The sequence below is a fragment of the Natator depressus genome, chromosome 2 (genome assembly GCF_965152275.1).
Source record: "Natator depressus isolate rNatDep1 chromosome 2, rNatDep2.hap1, whole genome shotgun sequence".
Classification (NCBI taxonomy): Eukaryota; Metazoa; Chordata; order Testudines; family Cheloniidae; genus Natator; species Natator depressus.
The window spans coordinates 125655490-125680257 of record NC_134235.1 but is presented as its reverse complement, the minus strand read 5'-3'; the positions used below and the strand labels follow the sequence as shown (position 1 = coordinate 125680257).

Below are 24768 nucleotides of genomic sequence, written 5' to 3'. Positions count from 1 at the left end.
GGCCCCCAACTTCTGCACTCGAAGTGCCAGAGTGCGGAATTAGCCTATAGGGGGATATAGAAATGAATTGACTGGCAAGATGTTGATTCACTTTGTAGTAGGTGGGTGGATGGATTGATATCTGCATGGAGCTGGTAATGGATAGATTGGGAAAAAAATTGATGGATGTAGGTGGAACTGCGCAGTGGAGCGCACTCGTTTGCGTATTTTATGTGCATTTTATCCCTTCCCCTGGCTTGTTATCATCCCTTTCTCCTGAAGACACCATGAGATAGGCACGATGAATCAGTGTTGTCATTCTGTAAACACTGAGGAAAGGAGGTAGGTCCATGAGAAGATCTTATTTTACAAACTCCCCATTTCCCACCCTATTTCCTGTGATAGGGGTTGGTGGGAGATTAGGTTGGGGACAGAAGCTTAGTGGTTGGGGGCCGTAGGTTGATAGAGTTTAGATGAATATCTGGATTCTTGGATACTTAGCTGAACTAAGCTGTAAACCTTTTGAAGTTCCATCTTCACTACAATATGTAGGTATTTTTGCTGTGTTGGGACTGGTTTCCTCTATGATCATTTGTCATATGAGCACACAGACAACTGCCTCAACAACAAAATGTATTTTTATTAAATCTGGGCTCTGTCTTACATTCTGCTATATGAATTTTGACAAATTTGACTGAGTGTATTTGACATATAATCTGGATCCATGATTACTGGTTCCTTGCACACTTCTGTGTGTATTTTGGTTAGGTATACTTTTTTATTTTAATAACTATTTTCTAAGGCTACTAACAGAAAGATTGAAGCTAACATGGTCCCTAACAGGTAACAGCTATATTTTTAGTTCCACTCCCCTCTCAAATTTTAGTACTCAACAATTTTGCTGCGTTTTTCATCAGGGAAAGAGTTCTCAATGTCTTTGCAGTGATGAAGAGACATTTCCTCTGTTAATTTTCATAAATATTGTAATGTAAATCAAAATATTGCACATGTGTTTAAAGAGTAATTTTTCCTGCTTGCTAACTAAATGCTGGAACTCTTTTTGAATGAGCAATATACAGAAGCGTTGGCTGGATTTATACTAGCATAGGTTTGACTTTGATCCAAATGTGCAGTTATATATTTCTTCTATGCAGTCTCGTATATACAATATACACATACATCCTCACTTCTTCTGCGTGTTGCACATGCAATTCCCCTTTACATTAAATGGAGACTTACTGATATCAATTCTTCTGTAAATGGAGGACAGGATTGGAACTTGATCTTTGGGTAGTGTGTCCACTTGTAATTAAATTAATGTTGTTGTTCTTGCTATTACTGGGAAATTTGGGAAATCTGGATGTGACAATAAAAGTTTTGTCAAAGAAACTTTAATCTTCTGCATTTGGAATTTACTCAGTTCTGCAGATGACCTATTGGTAAGTCAGATTCACTTAGCATTTATAAACCAAAAATGGGATGGGAGACTAAAAGCAAAATTCTTCTTTCAGTTACACCATTGAAACTACAGTAACATCATTAAAGTCAATAATTTTTTACATCACTGTAACTGAATAGATTTTTGTTATAAAACTAGAAGGCAGATCAACTTTTGTGTGTTGTGTTGAAATAACCATGGAAAAGGGTAGCTGTTTAAATGATCTAAATAGTTGTGAAATAGCTTTGAACTGATGATTTTTGACATATTTTGTATCAGATAAAAGGGAAAATGCTATATATCACTCTGAATTCTTCATGAGCTAAAATCAATTTAAATAAAGGGAATCAAGGGTGGAATCAATCTGCATGTTTTTTTACAATTCAAAGATTTAACTCATTAAAAGTTTGACCTTTCTACGCTGAAGGAACGATCATGACTGCCTACCTTTTATTTTCTCAACTGCACTGGTTTTAAGCACTCCATTAAGGAAGAGATTTGTGCTATAATAAGAATGTCATATTACATCTCTCCAAAAGCTCATTGTTAAAATAGTTGTTGAATTTATGCCAGTAAGAAAATTGGAAAAAGTTACACTACACAAATCTTCATTCCACCAAATATATGTATGATTTTTTCCACTTTAAAGGCTCTGGAAAATATTTCATTGTCAAATAATCTTTGATTTTTCCACAAACAAATTTGTATAATCTAAAGTTTGAGGGAGAGTCAGAGAACCAAGTTCTCTTGAATATATGCTTTGTTCTGTAATCATTAGATCCTGTTACTAGATTATAAATCTTGAGTTTGTTACATTTTTTTTAATTTGATCTCTGGAAGATATTAGATACTCAATGAGGCTTGTTAGTAAAAACTGGGGTGTGTGCCTGTTCTGTGGACAGATATTTTCAGTGCTGTCAGTTTGTAATCCTTTTGAAGAGGAAATTCACCTTTAAATTAGACAATCTAATAAACTATAGCTTTGTAATCAGTTAAGGTGCCTTAACAAAAAAGAAGTAACTTTTTTTAACTATTTTTTTCCACATTAACTGTTATAGTTAAATTAACCTCAGTGGCTTTAATAGGACTCTGGATCAGCAAAGAGAAGCTATACTAGAGGTATTGAAGCCCCAGGTAGTCCTCATGCATTTGCGTAGTCCTACTGATTTAAAGTCTAATATTGCAAATTTTTAGTCACATGACTTAAACTCGTCGTATTCTTGAAATAGAACTTGATTTCCTAGTGGTGCTGCTTCCCACCTTCTTGGTCACAGTTGAAAGATTGGTGTGTTTTTTTTTTTTTTTCCTCTTCAAATGAATGGACCCCCCAATCTTCTCCCTCTGAACACATTCACTTCTAAATTTTGGTGGGAAATATTTGATTAAATATAGACAGCATAAAAGTGGCTGGAGTAAGCACTGTTACAGGAGTAATTGTATTCTGTCCTTCAGCCTGAGTGTATAGATAGCTATCTTGGAGGGAAGGGATTCACAATTCATCTCCCAGAACAGGCAACATAGTTGTAAAAACTGGTTTATTTCTTAAAAATAAATACAAAAATATAAATATAAAACATTGGCAGATAGAATTTGATGAAATGAAGTTGCACAAACTGTTTTAAACCAGCTGCATATCACACTTATTAACACCACGTGTACATTTTTTTTAAATGTTAATGTACAGAACTGGACATACTTTTGTTTCTTTGCCTTCTTAAAAGCTGCACTTGCAAGGGTAGTACATGTACCTAACAAAAGCGGCTTGTACATGAGGTTGCTTAAGGGAATATCGCCCTGTTCAAGCTTCTGAAAGTACTTTTACTTACTAAAATGGACAACACTGAATTTCCATAGCTTTGGCTCTTGGAAGGTGATTAAATAAAATGCTGTATATATTCTGTGACATCCTACTAGAAAGAATGAATGACCATGAACAAATTAAAAAGAAAACCATTGTGCTGAGTGGCAGGAAAATTTTCCTGAATGTTAAATATTGTTGAGTGGAGAAGGTTTCTGTCAAGTTACTTCCTCTCAAATTGACCCTATCGGAGGTTAAGAAGTGTCTTTGTCACTTTCTCCTCCACCATACATTTCAGCTAGCTTATTAAATCGAGGGCCCCATTCTCTGAGGTAATCATAGTTTTGGTCTCCTTCAGTAGTACCTGACTCTAAGGAACTCAAAGATTCAGCTACAGAATCATTTCCTTCGTAGGCATAGGTTGCAAGTGAATCATATGGTGGTGCGGAGGGATCAATATCATGCTCCTTTAGCCTTTGGTTAATGAAATCTCGGACATCTGTATTATCTGGTACTGAAGGAGTCCTCCGTGGTATAAATAATGTTTCAGGAATAATATCTCGTCGAAGCTTCTTATCTTCAATAGCTGCAGGATTTCTCAGTGTGCCAATATCAAAGGCTTGAGTGTCTTCCTCTCCACCACCTTCATCATTATAACTCACAATGTTGTCTCTGATGTCCTCTTTAGACAGGATCAGAGGCTCTTTCTTTCGCTGCCTCTTCAGAGCAGCAAATAGTACCACTATAACTTAAAAAAACACAAAAAAACAGAAGAGCAGATTGATAAACTAAAGATCTCCGTTTAACAATTTCTCAATGGCAAGCCCAGCCAAAACAATAGCTTTACTTTATTTTAATTTTACCAACTAAGCTTAAGAGTCCCTGAAACAGCAAGAACTCCATCCTGGTTTTTGATCACCTTACCATGTATTGTGTAAAACCTCTCTTGTGTTTAAGAAGACAGGATGCACTCAGAATAAGATCTTTTCTGTATCTTTGAATAGGGACATTGGTTTGGTCTGCAAATGGCCAGGTCTACTTTGATGATGAGGGAGAATATTTTTGCAGATTTCAAGCAGACTGCTCAAACGATGCTTGAGTTGCAGTTAATTAAATATTACTTTGAAAATTATAAAATTCAATCTTGGTATCCTTCCACTCCAAACAGCTTGTTTCTGACCACTTTATTTAACGTTAAACATTTGTGAACTAGTGCACAGGAATCTACTTGAAGAGAATATATCATCAAGATATTGCTGATTGAGGTCTCTGTTGCAATGGTTTAGAATTTAGAATTAAATTCACTTTGTGTCCAAAGATACTGACTACTTTTTAGCGTGCCTTTATAATTGTTATGAATAATAGGCATTCAGCCCATTTTTGGTTTCCCAATAATGTGTGAACTGAGCTTGATTTTTTGAGTGTATTTGGCAGGTATTCACAAAATAGCATACATGAATAATATTCAGACTATAGTGTAATTGGTTTGCCAACTGTTCATTATAAATTAGTGTTTGGTCATTTAAATTATGTGTTACCTCAGTTTTTGAACTTAATAACTAACAAAGGACAAGTAGTTTTTTTTTTTTTTTAAACAAATCTATTCATGTTAAATTTATTATTAAACTTTCAGGAAATGTCAACATTTTTACATAGAAGAAAAACTCATAGGGAGATGAACTTTTAGGGCCTAATCCAAAGCCCATTGAAACCAATTAATTCTATCATCTAATATGAAAACTATTAACCTCAGTGAGCTTTTGCTCAGACTCTTAGTCACCAAGGTATTTGTGAATCAACCAGTTTTAATGCCTACAAGCAATATGACTGCGGTCAATGTTTAAATGGGATTTTCTAGCGACTAGGAAATTTGATGAAACCTCTTGACCCAAACAGTAGTAGTCATACTTTAGTTGACTACAGGCTTGCGTGTATGAAACACTGAGCCACCTAATAAGTAAAGCTAGTTCAATTACTTTTTTTTTCCCCCCAATCAGAAAGTGTCTCTTCCTCTAACACTCCCCCCCCTCCAGGAAACATAATGGAAAAATTTAATCTTATGATTGGAAAAAAATAAGTTGTTTTGGATCAGCATTTCAAAATAAAATTATTTTTTTATTTTTGTTTTTAGAAAACAAAATATATTTATTCCATTTTGATTTGGGTATTTTCAGGGTTTTTCCCTCCCTCTTTTTCACTGGAAAAACAGGCTGGTGGAAACATTCTCTAAATATTTCCAGTTGGAAAAACACTTTCAAATTCAAAGTACTATGAAAATAACACTTTCTTTCATTTTATACTTCAATGCTTTCATAACTGGAAGAGCATAAAAGAGCTACACACATATACCCTTTCTGATATTAACTTTAATACCATCAGAAAGTTTATGGGTTTCCCACCTCCTTTTCAAGCGAGGGAAAAAATGGAGAAAGAAATCTAATAATACTCAATTATTTTTTTCAAAAACTGAACCTCTGGAAATTGTTTATTTCAAAATGTCTTGTAGAAAACAGACTTTTAAATGGGGAAATTTACCCGCTGGGATAACAATGCAGTTTCCCAACTAAAGATTAGAATCCTAATTCTAAAGGATAAGCACCTTCTGTGATGTGTGCTGAGAAATTACAGTTGTAATCCCAATATGACTGCCACTTGAATAAAACTAGTATATTTGATCCCACGTGTGATGGTGGCAGACCAGGTGCCAGCTCATGTCAAAGCCCCAGGTCAATTTGGTTGTGTATTTGTATAGATCAAAGTGATTGCATAAGAGTGTATTTGGTGTTGAAACTGCATGAAAACAAGTGGGATGTTACCGGCATTGTTTTCACTTTTCTGTATCCCATTATAATGTACTAGCAAACATTTTACATTGTGTATACCCCTGTAACTAAATAACCCGTCAAACAAGGAAGAAGGCTTGTGGAATGCATATGAAGAACTTTAACAGAAAAGTGCTAATTTCAAAGCAAGTGGTCATTGTGTGTTGCAATCAGTGAACAAAGACTCAAAATGCATTCCTCACTCTCCATCATCAAAGAAAAATCCCAAGTAGATAGTGACCCTGTCAGCTTGTTTTCTATGAGAAGAAGCTATAAGTACGGATTTAAGGAAAGATCCTTCATCTCTGGACTGTTTGAATTCTTACAGGTAAGTATGCCAGATGCAAAGTGGAGATCCCCAGAGGTAATCTGGGTACCCTGAAAAGACTTTTGGGAAACTAGCAGTTTCTTTCACCACTGCCACCATTTGGAATTACAAATTGTGACTCACGTATACATATATTTTACCTGCTCTAAGGTTTTAATAACTCTCTTTTCCTTTGATTAGTTTACTATAGAATTGGCTACCAGTGTTATCTTTGGTGAAAGATCTACAGTACCAATTGACCTGGGATAAGTGACTGGTCTCTCAGGACAGGGAGCAACCTGCTGTGATCTAGGAGTTCACCTTTTTTAATAGCTTGGTGAAATCTAATTATAGAACACACCACCAGCTTGGGGTGTCTACCCTGAGATAGGCACTCTCAGTTGTGAGACACTCCAAACACCATGCACATATGCAATTTGCATGGTCATACTGCAGAGAATCCCAAACTACAATTCATTAATGGTTTCTTTGTGTCAACTATGAAATAAGGTCATATCAGTAAGCATATTTGTTTACTGATATGACCTTATTTCAAAATTAATCACAGAACTACATTAATTTCTCTCAGGATCAGGATTGGTGCTGCAAGTAACAGTATTTCTGACACTAAACTCTAAGCTTTTGTGCTGTGCCAAACAAAATTACACATTTCAAATGAAAATGATACCAATAAATACAGAACAATCCTAGCAACATAATATAAAGTCTTATTAAAATGTTAAATAAAGAATTAAGTATTTAAAATTATTTCCTTGATTATCATACAGACTAACATCATCAATCTTCTTCCTGCCTTGGTGGGACCGGACTAGTTCCTTCCCTCCTGCCCCATTTCAGCAATAATTAGCAGGTAGTGCTGGGCCTAGACACCGACTTGAATCTTAAAGCAAGTCTGTAAATTTAAAGCTATGCTTATGCACCGATCCATCTGAATCTAAATTTAGTGAACAACCTGCGACAGCTGCTCTTTTCATAGGTCCTGGACTGCAACCCACACACTACACCTAAACTAATCTACTTTTCTCTCCTCACCACCAGATTGGTAATGACCCTGCAAAGTCAGGTTACCCAGCCTAAGACCTGAGCGTAGGTGGCTTCCGTTACTTATAAATGAGAGGTTTCAGAGTAGCAGCCATGTTAGTCTGTATCCACAAAAAGAAAAGGAGTACTTGTGGCACCTTAGAGACTAACTAATTTATTTGAGCATAAGCTTTCGTGAGCTACAGCTCACTTCATCGGATGCATGCTATAGCTCACGAAAGCTTATGCTCAAATAAATTTGTTAGTCTCTAAGATGCCACAAGTACTCCTTTTCTTTTTATAAATGAGAGGCTCTTCTCTGAAAAGTGACTCTAAAATGACATCATGCGATTGCGAGCTTGCCATCTTCCATGACAGTAGTTTCAAATAAAGCATCTTTTTATTTATAAAGAGCTTTAAAAAACAACCACCACCACCAATAACCAAAAAATCCTGCTATCCCTGGAAACTCATCTGTGCCTATCAGACCTAAGCTGTGTTGTTTTATTCTCACATATGAACACCCATTACTGCAGCCCATGGATAGACCTATGCAACCAATGTGACTTCAGGGAGTCTGCACAAGTGTAACTGATTGGAACATGACAGTGCATTCTTGTTGGCAATGCACAAGGAGGAATATAATCCAAGTCCTTCTCTCAAACAGCTGAAGGTGCTTAAATAGTAATAAGACTAAACACTTCTTTTAGTCAAAATAAGCAGCTCTGACTATGAATTCAGGGAGCTGATTTGTTGAGGAAAAAAAATTATTTTTCTGAGTTACAACATACATCAGTTTCTGACTCCTGACTAGATATCCATATGGGGAGGAGTTAGAAATCATAATGAAAACAAATGCAGAGCAGAGAAACTTGAAACTTGACAAGGTCAGCTCCCAGACTTCTGCACTGGGCAGCACAGTTTGGGGAGGAGGTGAGCAGCCCTCAGTGGTGAAAGAACAGGTTAAGGACTATTTAGAAAAGCTGGACATGCGCAAGTACAGATCTAATGCATCCAAAGGTGCTGAGGGAGTTGGCTGATGTGATTGCAGAGCCATTATCTTTGAAAACTCATGGTGATCGGGGGGAGGTCCTAGACGATTGGAAAAAGGCAAATATAATGGCCTTCTTTAGAAAGGGAAGAAAGAGAATCTGGGAAACTACAGACCGGTCTTCCTCACCTCAGTCCCTGGAAAAATCATGAAGAAGGTCCTCAAGGAATCCATTTTGAAGCACTTGGAGGAGAGGAAGATGATCAGGAACAGTCAACATGGATTCACCAAGGACAAGTCATGCCTGACCAACCTGACTGCCTTCTATGATGAGTTAACTGGCTCTGTGAATATGGGGAGAGTGGTGGACGTGATTATATCTTGACTTTAGCAAAGATTTTGACATCGTCTCCCACAGTATTCTTGCCAGCAAGTTACAAAAAGTATGGATTGGATAAATGGACTATAAGGTGGATAGAAAGCTGGCTAGATTGTTGGGCTCAATAGGTAGTGATCAATGGCTCGATCTCTAGTTGGCAGCTGGTATCAAGCAGAGTGCTCCAGGGGTCTGTCCTGGGGCCAATTTTGTTCAACATCTTCATTAATGATCTGGATGATGGGATGGATAGTACCCTCAGCAAGTTTGCGGCTGACATTGAGCTGCGGGGGAGAGGTAGATATGCTTGAGGGTAGGGATAGGGTCCAAAGTGACCTAGACAAATTTGAGGATTGGGCCAAAAGAAATCTGATGAGGTTCAACAAGGACAAGTGCAGAGTCCTGCACTTAGGAGAGAAGAATCCCCTGCACTGCTACAGGCTGGGGACCAACTGGCTAAACTGAAGTTCTGCAGCAAAGGACCTAGGGATTATAGTGGACAAGAAGCTTTATATGAGTCAACAGTGTGCCCTTGTTGCCAAGAAGACTAACGGCATATTGGGCTCTATAAGTAGGAGCGTTGACAGCAGATGGAGGGAAGTGACTATTCCCCTCTATTTGGCACTGGTGAGGCCACAGCTGGAGTACTGCGTCCAGTTTTGGGCCCCCCGCTACAGAAAGGATGTGGACAAATTGGAGAGAGTCCAGCGGAGGGCAACAAAAATGAGAAGGGGGCTGGGGCACATGAGTTATGAGGAGAGGCTGAGGGAACTGGGCTTATTTAGTCTGCAGAAGAGAAGAGTGAGGTGGGTTCCAAAGAGGATGGAGCTAGGCTGTTCAAAATGGTGGCAGATGACAAAACAAGAAGCAATGGTCTCAAGTTGCAGTGGGGGAGGTCTAGACTGGATATTAGGAAAAACTATTTCACTAGGAGGGTGATGAAGAACTGGAATGGGTTACCTAGGGAGGTGGTGGAATTTCTATCTTTAAAGGTTTTTAAGGCCCGGGTTGAGAGAGCCCTGGCTGGGATGATTTAGTTGGGGTTGGACTAGATGACCTCTGGAGGTCTCTTTCAGCCATAATCTTCTATGATTCTATGAAGACCACTGCTGAAATTCAGTGTTCTGCCTAATGCAGATCAGTTGAGAGGCCATTCATATTCCTACATATAATTAGAAATAGGATGAACCTGGAAATGTTGTTTATCTCCCTGCAAAAAAGAAATCTAAACATTAACACACATAAGAACTATCTAATGAACCCTTTCTTTTTCAGAGAAGAAATGGCTATTCATATATTCAGGGATGAGTCACATCCTCCAGTCTGTCCACGGGCACTTTTCCCAGAGCGGCTAACTTCACGGCTTGCCCCTCTTTGACTGTGTCACTCCTAATCCCATCTTTGCAGCCCCTCTCAAATGCACTCCTCAAGTGGCAGCACCCCTCTTTCCAAATGTTTTAACACTACAGGCCCAACTGTGTTTGGCACCTCTAAGAAATTTCCATTTAGGAGGCATGTCACTAGCAGCTTATTAAAGTGACTCAAAAAAATCATCTTCAAACAAAAAGTAGGGCTGTCAATTAATTGCAGTTAACTCATGCGATTAACTCAAAAATTAATGATTAATTGCACTTTTAAACAATAGATTACCAATTGAAAATTATTAAATATTTTGGATGTTTCTCTACATTTTCAAATATATTTATTTCAATTACAACACTCACTTTATATTATTTTTATTTCAAATATTTGCACTGTAAAAATGATAAAAATTATTTTTCATTTCCCCTCATACAAGTACTGTAGTGCAATCTCTTCATTTGTAAGTTGCACTTTCACAATAAAGATTTTTGAGTGTAGTTATATAACAAAAAATAACCAAAACAATGTAAAACTTTAGAGCGTACAAGTCCACTCATTCCTACTTCTTGTTCAGCCAATCGCTAAGGCAAACAAGTTTGTTTATGTTTACAGGACATAATGCTGCCTGCTTCTTATTTACAATGTCACCTGAAAGTGAGAACAGGCGTTGGCATGGCACTTTTATAGCCCGGATTGCAAGGTATTTATGTGCCAGATATGTTACACATTCGTATGCACCTTCCTGCTTTGGCTACCATTTCAGAGGACATGCTTCCATGATGATGACGCTCATTTAAAAAAAATGTGTTAATTCAATTTGTGACTGAAGTCTCAGATGATGACCCAGCACGTTGTTCGTTTTAAGAACACATTCATTGCAGATTTGCCAAAATGCAGAAAAGGTACCAATGTGAGATTTTTAAAAATAGCTACAGCACTCAACCCAAGGTTTAAGAATCTGAAGTGCCTTCCAAAATCTGAGAGGGATGAGGTGTGGAGCATGTTTTCAGAAGCCTTACAAAAGTAACACTCTGATGTGGAAACTCCAGAATAGAACCACGAAAAAAGAAAATCAGCCGTCTGCTGGTGGCATCTGACTCAGATGATGAAAATGAATTTTCATTGGTTCGCACTGCTTTGGATAGTTATCTAGCAGAACCTCGGCATGGACATATGTCCTCTGGAATGGTAGTTGAAGCATGAAGGGACACATGAATCTTTAGCACATCTGGCACGTACATATCTTGTGACGCCGGCTACAACAGTTCCATGCAATCACCTGTTGTCTCTTTCAGGTAACATTGTAAACAAGAAGCAGGCAGCATTATCTCCTGCAAATGTAAACAAACTTGTTTGCCTGAGAGATTGGCTGAACAAGTAAGACTGAGTGGACTTGTAGGTTCTAGAATTTTACATTGTTTTATTGTTGAGTGCAGGGTTTTTTTTACATAATTCTATATTTTTAAGTTCAACTTTCATGATACAAATGTTGTGCAATCTCTTTCTTAGGTGAATTGAAAAACACTTTCTTTTGTTTTTTTACTGTGCAAATATTTGTAAAAAAAATAATACTATAAAGTGAGCACTGTACACTTTGTATTCTGTGTGGTAACTGAAATCAATATATTTGAAAATGTAGAAAACATCCAAAAATATTTAAATAAATTGTATTCTATTATTCTTTAATCGTGCGATTAATGGCAATTAATTTTGTTAATTGCTTGAGAGCCCTAAGAAAAAGTATTGCTTATTCAATGAAAGATACATAACTATCAAGGAGAAAGGTTTAAACAAGTGTGTGTGTATACATCTTGTCACCTAAGCTTTACTCTTTCCTTGGCAGTTTCCACTTAGCCCAGCTGCCTCCATCTCCGAGAGAGAGAATGTCCTCCTGCAGTTTTCTCTTAACCTTTTAGCCTAATTGGAGCCAGACAGATTTCCCAATGAATAGCTTCCGCTACTCGTTCATAAGGACCTTGGTATTCTTTCTGGTGGTAACTTAACTTTGTCATTGTTTTGTTTTCCCCTTAACAGCCTTGTTTGATTTAATTCCATATAGTCAGGCAGGATACTATCAAGTAGATAAACTGAGGTGGATATGATATTAATTTAAAATAATAGACAACTCCCTCCTCCTCCACAGCTAGTTACATCATTTCACCAAATTGGCTTCTGAAAAAAATATTTCAACATTATATTGGGCAATTTTGCTAAGACAAACCCCTGTGGTGATCTTGTATGTTCCTAAAAATACCTATTCTTTATTATTACCCCTGATAAATCAAACTACCGTAAGGTATTTCTACTTGCAGACTAAGGTTTTTAGTACTATCAAGAGCCTTTACAATTTTTCCAAAATTTGTTCACTCCCCTATATTCCACAGGAGACCTAAATTTTAAATGTGAAGTTTTATGACATTTAGGTTTCCTAAAACACTGCACTATCACTACAAAGAATAATTTACTGTTCCGTTCATAAGACACAAAATTATGGTGTGACTCAATGTTAAAGACACATTAAACCAGGTTTTTCCTGTGGCCCAGTAAAGGCTTAATTGCACTAAAGCTCACTGTGTAAGAAAAGGAAAGACTTATGAAATGCATGATAGAAGATAACATTACATGTAATTTTCTTATTTGAGGACTAAGAGTCTGTACAAACAAATTCCATGTATGGCATGATAGCAGGGGATCAGGCTCTAACCTATTGCACTGAACTGAATCCGTGAAAGTTACTCTGGATTTAACAGTGTTAAGGGCAACATTTGGCCCTTTACTTAATATTCCCTGGGCCTTTTTTTCATGTGCATGAGAGAACATCTATTATCAATACAACAAACCAGAGATATATTTGAAATGTTATCATAAAAAGCATATTCAGTATTTTGAGGCATTCTATGGCAAAGTAAATAAAGTTTACATAAAATAACATTGGTCATGGGCCAGGCTTTTCGTGTGTGTTCTCATGGAACACACACTGAAGTTGTTACATTTACTTCATCCCAAAGCATTTGAGGAGTGTCCTGGCCTCCATTTAGTTCTCACAAGATCTACTGGTTTCAGGGGGCAAACTCCACCAGTTTATAGAGAAAGGAACACTGCTTCCCTAAGAAGGATGAATCACTACGTAAACTTAAGATGAGAAATATTGATCGGTTTGCTTGGCTCTCACAACCATTTCTAGTACATTTCCTATTAGAAAGTGTTATAGATAATGATTTCACATGGGTGAAGGGGTAAAAGTATCTCAAATCATTTATCTGATTAAAAGTACATTTTACAATTCTCTGCCAGTAAATGCCAAAAACTGAAGTCCCAGTTCATTGATTTGACTTTGCTATGTAGTTCAACCCTCTTAGCCATTTTTTAAGGGAACAACTTCACTGTAAGTATATAGGTACTGCCATTTGCATACTGAAATTTGTTGGAACAATTTAACAACCTGAGATTTTTCATTCTTAGTCACTTAGAAACAATGTTTTACTACATCTAAGTTCACCATAGAATAAACCGTTTCCACTGTTTTTACAGTAAATTTGAATCTTATATCACAAAACACAATTACTAATATTTCAAAACTATGTAGCTTGCAACTGGTCAGGCCTCTATATCTCTGAAGTATTAGTTCATTTGGGAAAAGATGCATTTTTCTATAACTTACCTAGAAGTATAATGATGCAAAGGAGAATGGCAATTAGAGCACCAGTGCTCAGGCCAGCAGGAAGGAGCAAGGCCTCCGCATTACAGGACTGCATGTTCCCCCGGTTGTCGCAGGTGCACACTCGAATTGTCAGAGTGCCAGTGCTACTCTGGATTGGGTAGTCATTGTCCGATATCACCACTGGCAGGAAATAGGTGTTTATTTCATGTCTACTGAAGCCATTTCTTCGAGTCAAAATTCTGGCAGTGTTATCTATATCAGTTAAAAATAATTATATATTACACATTAGTAATATATATAACAATAAAATTCATATTATATATAATATACACAAACATTTGTTATCAGCGTTTTTGGTTCACTATGTTATTTTGGAAAGTGCACTTCCTTAACATCTGAGATCAGGCTTTTTTCTACTGGCATTTAAACTTGACCAAAAAGCCCCTTTGCCTCTCTCTTCTGCTCAACACGCTTTTGTCCAATGCATTGTATTCCTCAGGATCTCAAGCTGAAATGCGATTGGAAGAGTGATTAACATGGGCATTCAGAAGATCAAAATGCAATTCTGTATTCCTAAACAGTTTAGACATGTTAATGTACTCCAGATACTGTATAAGTGTCAAGTAGTACAGAGTCTTACCATGCTGTTATTAATCTGTAGTGTAAACAGTAGCATTAAATGCTGTGCAAATAGCCTCCCTGCAAGTCAGAGCTGCCAGGAGGGCTGCTGCTCTTTCTACTAATACAGGACAAAAATACAAAAACAAGAAATAAGGGCAAATGTTTCCTCTTTGATCAGCATTGTCAATCTCTGATAGATAAGTATTATCTGTACTGTCAGTTGACTTCCCATTGAAGTTAATGAGTGTAACCCATCTACAAAAAGTGTAGAATATCATTAGAAATGATAAGATATATTTTCTTAGAGCCTATCCTCTGCATAATAGCTCATCTTAACTAATTAGCCTCTCACAGTTTGTATGTCAACTTCCAACTTATCCGTGTGTGTGTAATATATATATATATATATATATATATATATATATATATATATATATATATCTTCTTACTATATGATCCATTCTGTGCATCCGATGAAGTGGGCTGTAGCCCATGAAAGCTTATGCTCTAATGAATTTGTTAGTCTCTAAGGTGCCACAAGTACTCCTGTTTTAGGATCCAGACTAACAGGGCTGCTACTCTGAAATCTGCATAGACAGAATCTAGTCCCCAAGATATATCCTCTATTAAAATATTACACTTGGTTTGAGCTAAAAGGCTGAGAGAAGTGAAGAACATTCCATTGTATTCATTCTAGAATGTTCCTTGACAGCTCTTCCCATCTGATGTCATCCTGGTTTCATATCTTTTTATGCTGGCTGATTTCATAATTCTAACACAAACCAAACAGACTACAGATGAGTGCTCATGTCATGTCCCACTTCCCCAACAAAAGACAAAATCCTAAAAGCTTTTCCTGGCAACAGTCAGGAAAAAAAAATGACAAATGAGCAAAAAGAAATCCAAAGTGGCTATCCACTTGGAGTCATCAGCCTCATTCAGCTATACAAAGGAGCAAAGACAGAAGACTAAGAACACAGTCCCTATGCTCACGCTTCCTCTGCTCTCATTGCCCTTTCCCCAACCTCCCTCAAAAAATCAGGCATTAGATTTAGCCTCTCTTATACACTGCCTTTGACCCACAACCCAAAATAATTTGATGTTAGATCCTGTTATGTTATTCTCTGTTCCTCCCCCTTCACCAATTGTTACAGACTCTCCATTGCTTGTACATTGGCCAGAGGAACTTTTCTCAGTGGTCATGTCTCGGGGGTGCAGGAGGCTGTGGAGGCTTACTAAGCCTAGAAAGATTTTTCTTTTCTTCTGAGTCTAAGATTCTGTGACCTTAAACTGAAGCTGACTAGGTGAATTAAGATTATATAAAGTGAAATCTTCTGCACGTCGAGGACAGCTGACAGTCTTATGGGTACAGTAGGCATTTACCTACCTCCAAACGATCTTCTGAGTTGAGACTCTACCATTTCCCACTTATGGCTTACCTCTACAGAGCATACATTAATTCATTTAGTTCCAGATAAGGGGCTTAATGATGAGAACAGATCAATGCTATTTGGTTTTGAATGTGTATAGATTAAGTAAACCTCCAATGATTACAGGTCTGTGTCCTTTATATAACTTCAGTGGATTTATATTTTGGTTATGGTGTACTAAATGTATCTATAGATTACATGTAGTGGTTATATCCATGTCACAGACAGCATTTATCATAAGCCTTCAACTGTCTCATCTACTCCCCACTAATCCATTGCTATTGGGTTCAGTTTGTAACACTCCCCAAACCAAAAGATGACAAAATCACCATGTTTTAAAAACATGTAAAGCCACCAAATGCAACTGAAATCTTGATCCAGATTTACTTCAACATAAGCTTACATTTTGGGTTTGTAAAATATTTAAATCTTTACACTTCTTTTAAAATAAAGGAAATTATTTCCATCATATTGTCCCCCCACCAACAAGCATGTTGCAATTAATAATATAAGATGTGATGATACCCAATTTTCCATCATAATCCCGTAAGTGTCGCCATGGACAAGAAGAAAAAAGGATCATAAGCACAGTAAGATTATAGGCAATTCCACAGTAGTAACATTAATTTTGTCTGCTATCTGTATAAGGTTCAGTGGCCAGTGAAGGCCCCGTCCTTTTTTCCAGTTAATAGGTCTTAACTGTTGCAAACACAAGTTCAAACATTTCAGAAAAATACCTGTAATATGTTCGGAATGAAAGATAAATCTTATACCATGGGCAAGCTCTGTATTTTACCTTCATTATCTTGAACAGTAAAGTTTGGGTTAACAGCAGCTAAACTGAAGAAAAATTTTTGTCCTCCAAGTGGGTCATCTTTGTCTACTGCACTTATGGTCTGTATTAGCTGCAGACAAGGAAAAACAAAAACAAGCAGACATTGTGATACAGTTATCTGGGTACTTCAAGGAACAGTACCAGCTTTAAAAAAAATCCATATTTATAAAACTATGGTATGAATAATACTATATAATATGGTAACCGATCAAATGTAGCTTTCATCATATATGTTGCTGCTTTTCCTGATGAAGTGCAAAAAATAAAGTAGTAAGTAACCTAGCTCATTGGTCCAGAGTTTGGATTCTAAATACTGCAAAGCAAAGTTTAAACCCAGTGTTTATAAAATCGAAACAACCACCTCCCCATAATATTTTGAACCGCTACCTACCTTTACCCCTTACACATTTCTCTATATATATTTTTAGCAAGTATATGCAATAGTAATTCAGATCAAATTAATACACTTAAAATATACACACAGAACTGGCCACAATTTTTCACAAGAAAATGTTTCAATTTCAAAACAAAAATATTCATTATGGTTCAAACTGAAATTTGTATTTCATTTAAATGTTTGAAAACTGAAAATAACATGAATGTTTTAATCCCCCCCACCACCACATTGAACATAAAAAAAAAAAATTAATTGTCTCCTTTTTTCCCCCGACTCTAACTTTTCAACACTTCTTCAACTTTGGAAAAATTAGACTGACAAAAGCAGAAATGAAACACTGACTCTGCCATTGTAACTCTTCCAAATCTGAGGAAGTTGCAAGATGAAGAGGGATTAAAAGAAAACCCCCTGAACTTTAATTTGATTACACTCAGTGGCAAAAAGGTAGAAGATGGGGGAAACAAAAATTGTTCAATGCCAAACACCGCAAATTGGAAACCACTTTGAAACTTCTAAATTTGTAATGAAATTCAGTTGTCCATTTCCCAGCACAGAAAATCATGTAAATTAAGAGTTTATGAGGGGAAAATTGTTTACCATGACACTCAAACGTTCTATTCAAAATGCTAAAACACATACACCTCTATCACCCCTAGCTGGGATCTGAGATCCTGGGTAGATATCATAACTTCAGCTGCATCAGAGTACTTGGGTTGCAGACTTCCAAAGAAAGCCTGTTGTAGGCATTGCAGGAAGTAGTGGTGATTCCCTGCCATTCTTCTATTTAAGTATGCAGTGAACTAGTGTAGTTCATCATTGAAACTTACTGGCTGTTAGCTACTGCAAGTGCCATCTCTTAGATGGAAATCTGAGATCTTTGTTGCTTCATCCCAGGGTGACTTCCAGTCACACAGCCTCGGTTACTACTCTATGCTGATGGTTACCAGAACTACCTCTCCACTGACTGACATCTCGCCTTCAATGTTCCATTGTCTACTCAAGTTTAACTTGGCAAAAATGGAAGTTTCTTCTAGAACCTTCCTACATATCCTCCCTGCTCCATTACTGTTGTCAACTATACAATCTGACTGGCTCCTCAAGCCTGCAATCTACCTATCATTTTTGACATCTCTCCCATGACATGCTAAATCCTGCTTTCTTTGTCTCTCTAGAATCTACAAAATGCATCTGTTTATCTTCATTCCTACCATTAAAACTCTTGTCAAGATATATCATCCTTTGCCTCAGCAATGGCAACCTCCTCTGTGTGGCCTTCCAAACACTCATCTAACTCCCCACTTCTCTCCTCCAGTCCTTCCACATTGCAGAGGCAAAACTCTTTCACAGTGCAAGCTTAGGCTTTTTCTCTCTCAATTGTATCCCTTTATCCTTCTCCAAACACCCCCTGCACCCCCACTTTCCTTCCTGGGTTACTTGGGAGCAGGCAGCACTCGTGTGACCAGCTACCCAATGATGTTGACAGTAAAGGAGATCTTGAGTATATCAGTGGTGATGCTGGATTGGTAGGAATCCTCTATTCACCTCTCCAAGACAGTCCTTTTACTTATATTTTTACTTGGTGGCGCTTCAACCTAGCTGGAGCCTGCTCACTGGTGTGCCTTGGAAGCCTCCAGGAATAACCCAGAGCTAATCTCTGCAAGGGGTCTAACTCAAAAGTACCAATTACAAACAAACAATATATTCTTAATTAGATTTAACACACCTTTATGTAACAATTTAGAAAAAAAAAACATGTCATAACAGACTGAGATTAATTAAAATGTCACACCTACTTTAAATCAGCAGGGGCCCACTTCAATAAATTAATTAATCTGTGCAGTTTACAGTAGTAAATACAACTTAGCTAACTTACATTTACATTGACACCATCCTGGAGTGTGAACTCTTCTGAATTTCAGAGTTCTAGGCACTTCCTTGCATGGGCATGCTTGAAGATCTTGAAGCCAGGGTCAGCACTCTGTTGGTCCAGTAAATCAGTCCCGCCACAGCAACAAGGGGCACAGCAATTCTAACTTGGGATCATTCTAAATGGCACAACTCCTCTGAAACTTGGAGCTGTTATACCCAGAGGTCAGTAACCCTGGACCTGGGTTAGACAATAAGACCACTTTGTCTCTTCTCAGAGTCAAGGAAACCCCTTAAAGTGTCTTGGCTATCCCCTTTCCCCTGAAAACACTTTCCCAAATGAAAAGGTGGTGGTTCTCCCTTCAGTCAGTTCTGGCCACAGCCAGTCACTGGCTCCAGTGTAGCCCAGGAATAGCCACCCCTGGCTCCCTGCTTCATCAAAGCCCCAACAGTTTCTCAGCTGCAGCTTCTAGCATTCTAACAGGAGATTAGCAGAAGCTGCTGGCTTGGACAGAGCTCCACAAAAGAATCTCCTGTCCCCTGACCGGGGGACTAGTAACAGTCTCAGCTCCCCACAAAATAGAGCCCGCCACATTCTGCCTCTGCATCCAAGACAAGGCTCTCCTCCTCCCTGGAAGCCTCTCTCTTCCCCAAGGCTGGATTTCATCAGGCTCTTCCCTACCAGAACACCCCCAATTAAGTTCAGCTACATTTACATAACCAAAAGCCTGTAAGTTTTTTATGGCAACCTCCAATATCACATTATTGTAAATCAATAAAACAGTTCACTTAACTCTTCCACTCTTGTGTTTTAACCAAAGAGTAGTTTTAAGATTACCGGTAGTTAATTTGCAATTGGTGAAGTGATCCTTGAAAATATATACACATGTATGTATAATTAAGCAATCTGTAAAGTGTTTAGGTGTTTTTGCATCTCTAGATGAAATGTGCTATTGTAAACATATGTATAATTACCATAGACACACTTTACAGTGTCATGCCACTAATCGGGAAACTAATGGCTTTATTCTTAAGGAATGAAGCACAAGAGATTTAATAAACCTCCTGGAGTACTTGAACAAGTTAAAAAGAAGTCCTCATATATTTAATTATACGGTTACATAAATGAATTGTTAAAGACAAATATGTCACAGCTTAGGCTAAAGGAAAAAAAACATATTTCAAAAAAGTTTGTTTCTGACAACAGGCAAACTCAACAGGACAATGAAATTTGGCTTGAGGTACTTCTACGTATATACACTATATGCTGGGACACTGGCATGAGGACCAATCATAATATTCCTGCTGATTTAGGATCTTACATTCTGTTCATATTACACACACAGACACACACTTTTTCTGTATGTAAACTCTTTCATAGAGAATCCTAAAATGTTTTCCAAGCAATAGGGATCACTCACCCTCAGAGAGGTACAGCTATGTCTTAAGTGGAATACAGCAAGCATTCTGTGCCAACAATGCTGCTAAACAAAATTTAGGAGGGGGAATTAAACCAGATAAAATATTAACAGGGATTTTAGGAGGGCGGCATCCTGAGCCAGGCTCAGTTTGCTGAGGACTAACACCTTGACTATATTAAAATGTGTCATGGGATCTTTAGTGACAAGCAGTCAGGCCCTTGGTTGCACACTGATCTGAATGACAGCACCTCCAGCAGAACAGAGCCGTCTAACACCATGCTATACGGAAGTGTGCCACCTGCCTCACTAACTAGCACTTCTTGCAGCTCCCCCATCCAAGTATTGGTCAAGCCTGAGCTTCAGTTGCTCATAAAATACATTATTAGATACGACAGGAATTCAGGAGTCCAGCTGATTACTTGGACTCTTGTACTAGTCTCTTTGGAAGTGAAGAACGTTTGTACTGTTAATTCAATGTTGCTGGAGTTTTAGTGGGCTAAATCCTGCTCATTGTATCTGTAATAGTCATGAAAGTTAGTGTTGCCTCCGATATTAAGAAAGGTATCTGCAAAACATGCAATGTAAGTAAATAGGTAGTCACATTTTGAGACAATTTGAATATTAAAACTGATTTGCCAAATATGCTGCAAATAAAAAACTAAATTTGGTTCATTATTATTCTTGATCATGTGACTCGAGTATTCAAAATGTTTCACAAAATTTCTTTGTTTCTTAAAGTCCCCTGCCTTGCGGGCAATAACAAATTAATTAACTCTGTTTCTCCACTGATGTATGCGGGTAAAATAGATGAGTAGGAAGCTCAGTTATATCTCTCATTGTCAGAAGAAAACTGGTTTTTGAAAAAAACAGAATGTTGGAAGTGCATTTTGTCCATTATCACTATGTGGTGGTTTTTTCCAGAACAAAATCTTAAACAGATTTTACTGAATGCTAGAGCATGTACATCAAGGGAGTTTACGCTAATTAACACTGGACATGCCACCAACCATCAGCTAACCCACTCTACCTACTTTTTTCTTACTTCAAATATACTGAAGCAACATGTGGAAATTTCTTTCCACAGTTCTGAATATAAAACAAAATGCGTTTACTGGGATTAGTAGATGAATTAAATTTTCCAGCAAACACCAAAAAATGTACTTTTAAAAGTAATGTGTTTAATACTCAGAAAATGAAACTCATAATAAACCTCTCGTTTCTTTGAAATGGTTGAAAATATTTGTGCACACTACGTGAGAAAGTAATGATATTGGTGACAAAAAAGGGGAGAATACACTTAAATTTGCTGTGAAATGGATGTCATAGGGCTAATATATTATGCCATAATATGTATAACTCTTATGCACTATGGCTATTTAATTGTATTTATTATATGTATACTGTGGGCTCCTACAAGCCAACGTGATGCATGCTAGCCATTCTCCAAACATATATTACTGTCCTTGACCCCTCTCGTCATGCACTGGTTGTTTCCTATGTTTTATTTTTGAAAGAAAAACCAGAAACTAAAATCATAAAGAAAAAAAAAAGTTACGTGTACATTCCTTTGTTGTGATGTCACTAGCAATTATTATTGAGATAATTTCAATGTTCTACTCATTGCATTCTTTGCTTATTGATTTTCCAAGGAAAATACAAAACCAAGAAGAAGAAGAAGAAAAAAAGATAGTTGTCTGGAAATGCCACCAGTGATTCCCCACACTCTTCTATCCTTCACCAGCCCCTTTTCATTGCTGGAGTGGTATATAGCAACTGCAATGGAGCCAAAGATCTTGTACACTCTGCATGGTTCTGATCACTCTTTCTCAACAGAGGGAGATAACCATAAAGGGATCAAGAGAGGGAGATAAACATAAAGAGATTCAAGTGAGTAAAATGGTTAGAGGAATGGGAAGATTTCCATGAGAAGAGCATGTGAAAAGATTGGGAGTGTTTAGTTTTGAGAGGAGATGAATAAGAGGAGACGTCATAAAGGTGTAAAAACATCATGAATGGTATAGACCCAGTACATAAGCTAGGCACTATCTGATCAGTATTAGGAAGAAACTTCCCTTGTGGGCAGTTTATTCCAAAATAGTTCACTGCAGGGTTCTTTAAATGTTCCTGGTACTAACCACTGTACTGGAGTAAATGGACCACTAATCTAAAATCTGATATGCAGATTCCTGTGTATCTGTGTTCTACTCAGGGTACAGAAATCCTAATATGTGATTTACATACCTATCACACACCATGCATAGCAAACAGTACATTAGTGTGACATGAGATGCATCACTATCTGGAAACAAAAGAGAGTAAGGCTTGGAAAGCTGTAAAAAACACAATACTGAAAGAAGAAAGTCTAATCTCAATACAACTTAAAACGCATGGGAGATATAAATAGAAAGGAAGGTCAAAGAAGGAACTAAAGTAAGAAATAAATCTAAAATCTGATATGCAGATTCCTGTGTATCTGTGTTCTACTCAGGGTACAGAAATCCTAATATGTGATTTACATACCCATCACACACCATGCATAGCAAACAGTACATTAGTGTGACATGAGATGCATCACTATCTGGAAACCAAAGAGAGTAAGGCTTGGAAAGCTGTAAAAAACACAATACTGAAAGAAGAAAGTCTAATTTCAATACAACTTAAAACGCATGGGAGATATAAATAGAAAGGAAGGTCACAGAAGGAACTAAAGTAAGAAATAATTGGAAGAGATGAGAGATTAATAAGAAAGATGTTTGAGTGAATGAATCAATGAGAAATAATGACAGAAAAAAGCAAAGATATCATGCTAGTAAGGAATCAAAGGCAATAAGAATGTCCTATAAATACATCCTGAAAAGAAGAATAATGGCAGAAAATAAAATTGCTACAACTTGAAAAGGTGAGGACTGTGAATTTTTAAATAAATCTATTTGAACTTAGCTTGTAATAAAAAGGCTAATGATAACAAGGACATCGGAGGATTCTAATCAGGGAAACTGTTGGATATGATACTTGAAGATGGCAAGAGCAAAGGATAAACAAATAGACAGTAAAACAGTATTTGATAAAACAAAAAAGATATACACGTATGGATCTGGATGAAATGCATTAAAGAGTTGAACAAACACTAGATCTTTTCTACTAATTCTTTATAATCTGCAATAAATTAAAGACAGTGAGAAGAGAGACCCAACAACTGAAAAAAAACCCCAGAACATACTTTAAGAAATTTAGTGATGAAAAATCCATGAATTTGCCAATTAGATGGATATGTTTTTTTCAGGTAAAATATTTGCACATATGATAAGGGAGTCAGTCTGTATACATTTGGTAAAGGAGAGTCTAATAACTGACAAGCAGTTTTGGTTTATTGAACACTGATCATGAAAACCAAATTTAAAAGCCTCCATCATAGTTAGTGATTCAACAGCTACTCAAGACTCTGTGCAGGTAAGGTCATGGGGGTCCTAAACCTTGCTCCGAGGACCATACTGGAGGAAGCAGCCTGTCCCCTCTCAATGGGAAGAAAAAGTTGCAAGACAGCACTCAATTTGGCTGTACTTGCCCTAACCCAATGATTTCTCTGCTGAATGCAGCCCTCTTTCACAGAGGGAAGAGGTGGTAGGGACCCTTTCCAGGCTGTGGGCAGGTGAAAGGTTATTTAGGCTGCTCCACCTCCAGGATGTCACAGGACACCTGTAATTCCATGCTTCCCTTGGCATGCACACAATCTAACTGGCTGTAGGTTTCTTTGTCTCTCTGATTATATGTTGGGGAGTAAAGGCTAGTTGGAGACTGGAGGATAAAGGGGAAGTTGGAGGAGTGGAGCAAGGATGATTCAGAAGAGTAAGAGGAGGAAAACGATCAAGACTCCTACTCAGCATCACCTTGTACTTATACATTATGTTTCTATGGTGTTTGTCTATACCTTTGTCTGTCTTGTGAACTTATAGTGTAATCTCTTTGGGGTTTTTCTGTAGGTTTGGAAAATGTCGAGCACATGTTAGATGCTATCACAATAGGTCACATATTAATATATTGAATTCTCTCAATAGCTCACATATTAATATATTGATATGCATCCGATGAAGTGGTATTCATCCATGAAAGCTCATGCTCCAATACATCTGTTAGTCTATAAGGTGCCGCAGGACTCTTTGCCGTTTTTACAGATCCAGACTAACACGGCTACCCCTCTGAAGCTTATTTAATATATTAGATTTCAAGAAGCCACTCAACATAATGTCACATATTAAACATATAAAGAAATTAAATACCTAACTACATAAAACACCATATTCTAGGATGGGATTGAACATTTTTTGATAAACAGTGGTTACTTATCAGTGGGGAAGATTATTCAGTGAGGTCTAAATTTGACTATACATCATTTGTAATTATGGTAACAAAAAAAAAGGAGGAA

The 24768-nt window shown here is 37.3% G+C and overlaps 1 protein-coding gene across 2 annotated transcripts in view; it reads right to left on the bottom strand.

The window, feature by feature from the left end:
- Positions 1-2661: 2661 nt before the first annotated feature.
- LOC141982694 (cadherin-10) overlaps positions 2662-24768 on the bottom strand; it is a 152232-nt gene continuing 130125 nt past the window's right edge. Inside the window, exons 10-12 of one of the 2 annotated variants that reach the window (XM_074944991.1) lie at positions 16623-16731; positions 13776-14027; positions 2662-3957 (exon numbers count right to left, since the gene is read on the bottom strand). In XM_074944991.1, the coding sequence (XP_074801092.1) occupies positions 3470-3957; positions 13776-14027; positions 16623-16731 (849 nt within the window). In that variant the 3' untranslated portion in view covers positions 2662-3469. Of the gene's footprint in view, positions 3964-13775; positions 14028-16622; positions 16732-24768 lie in introns of both variants that reach the window. The other variant, XM_074944990.1, reaches the window with a different exon arrangement.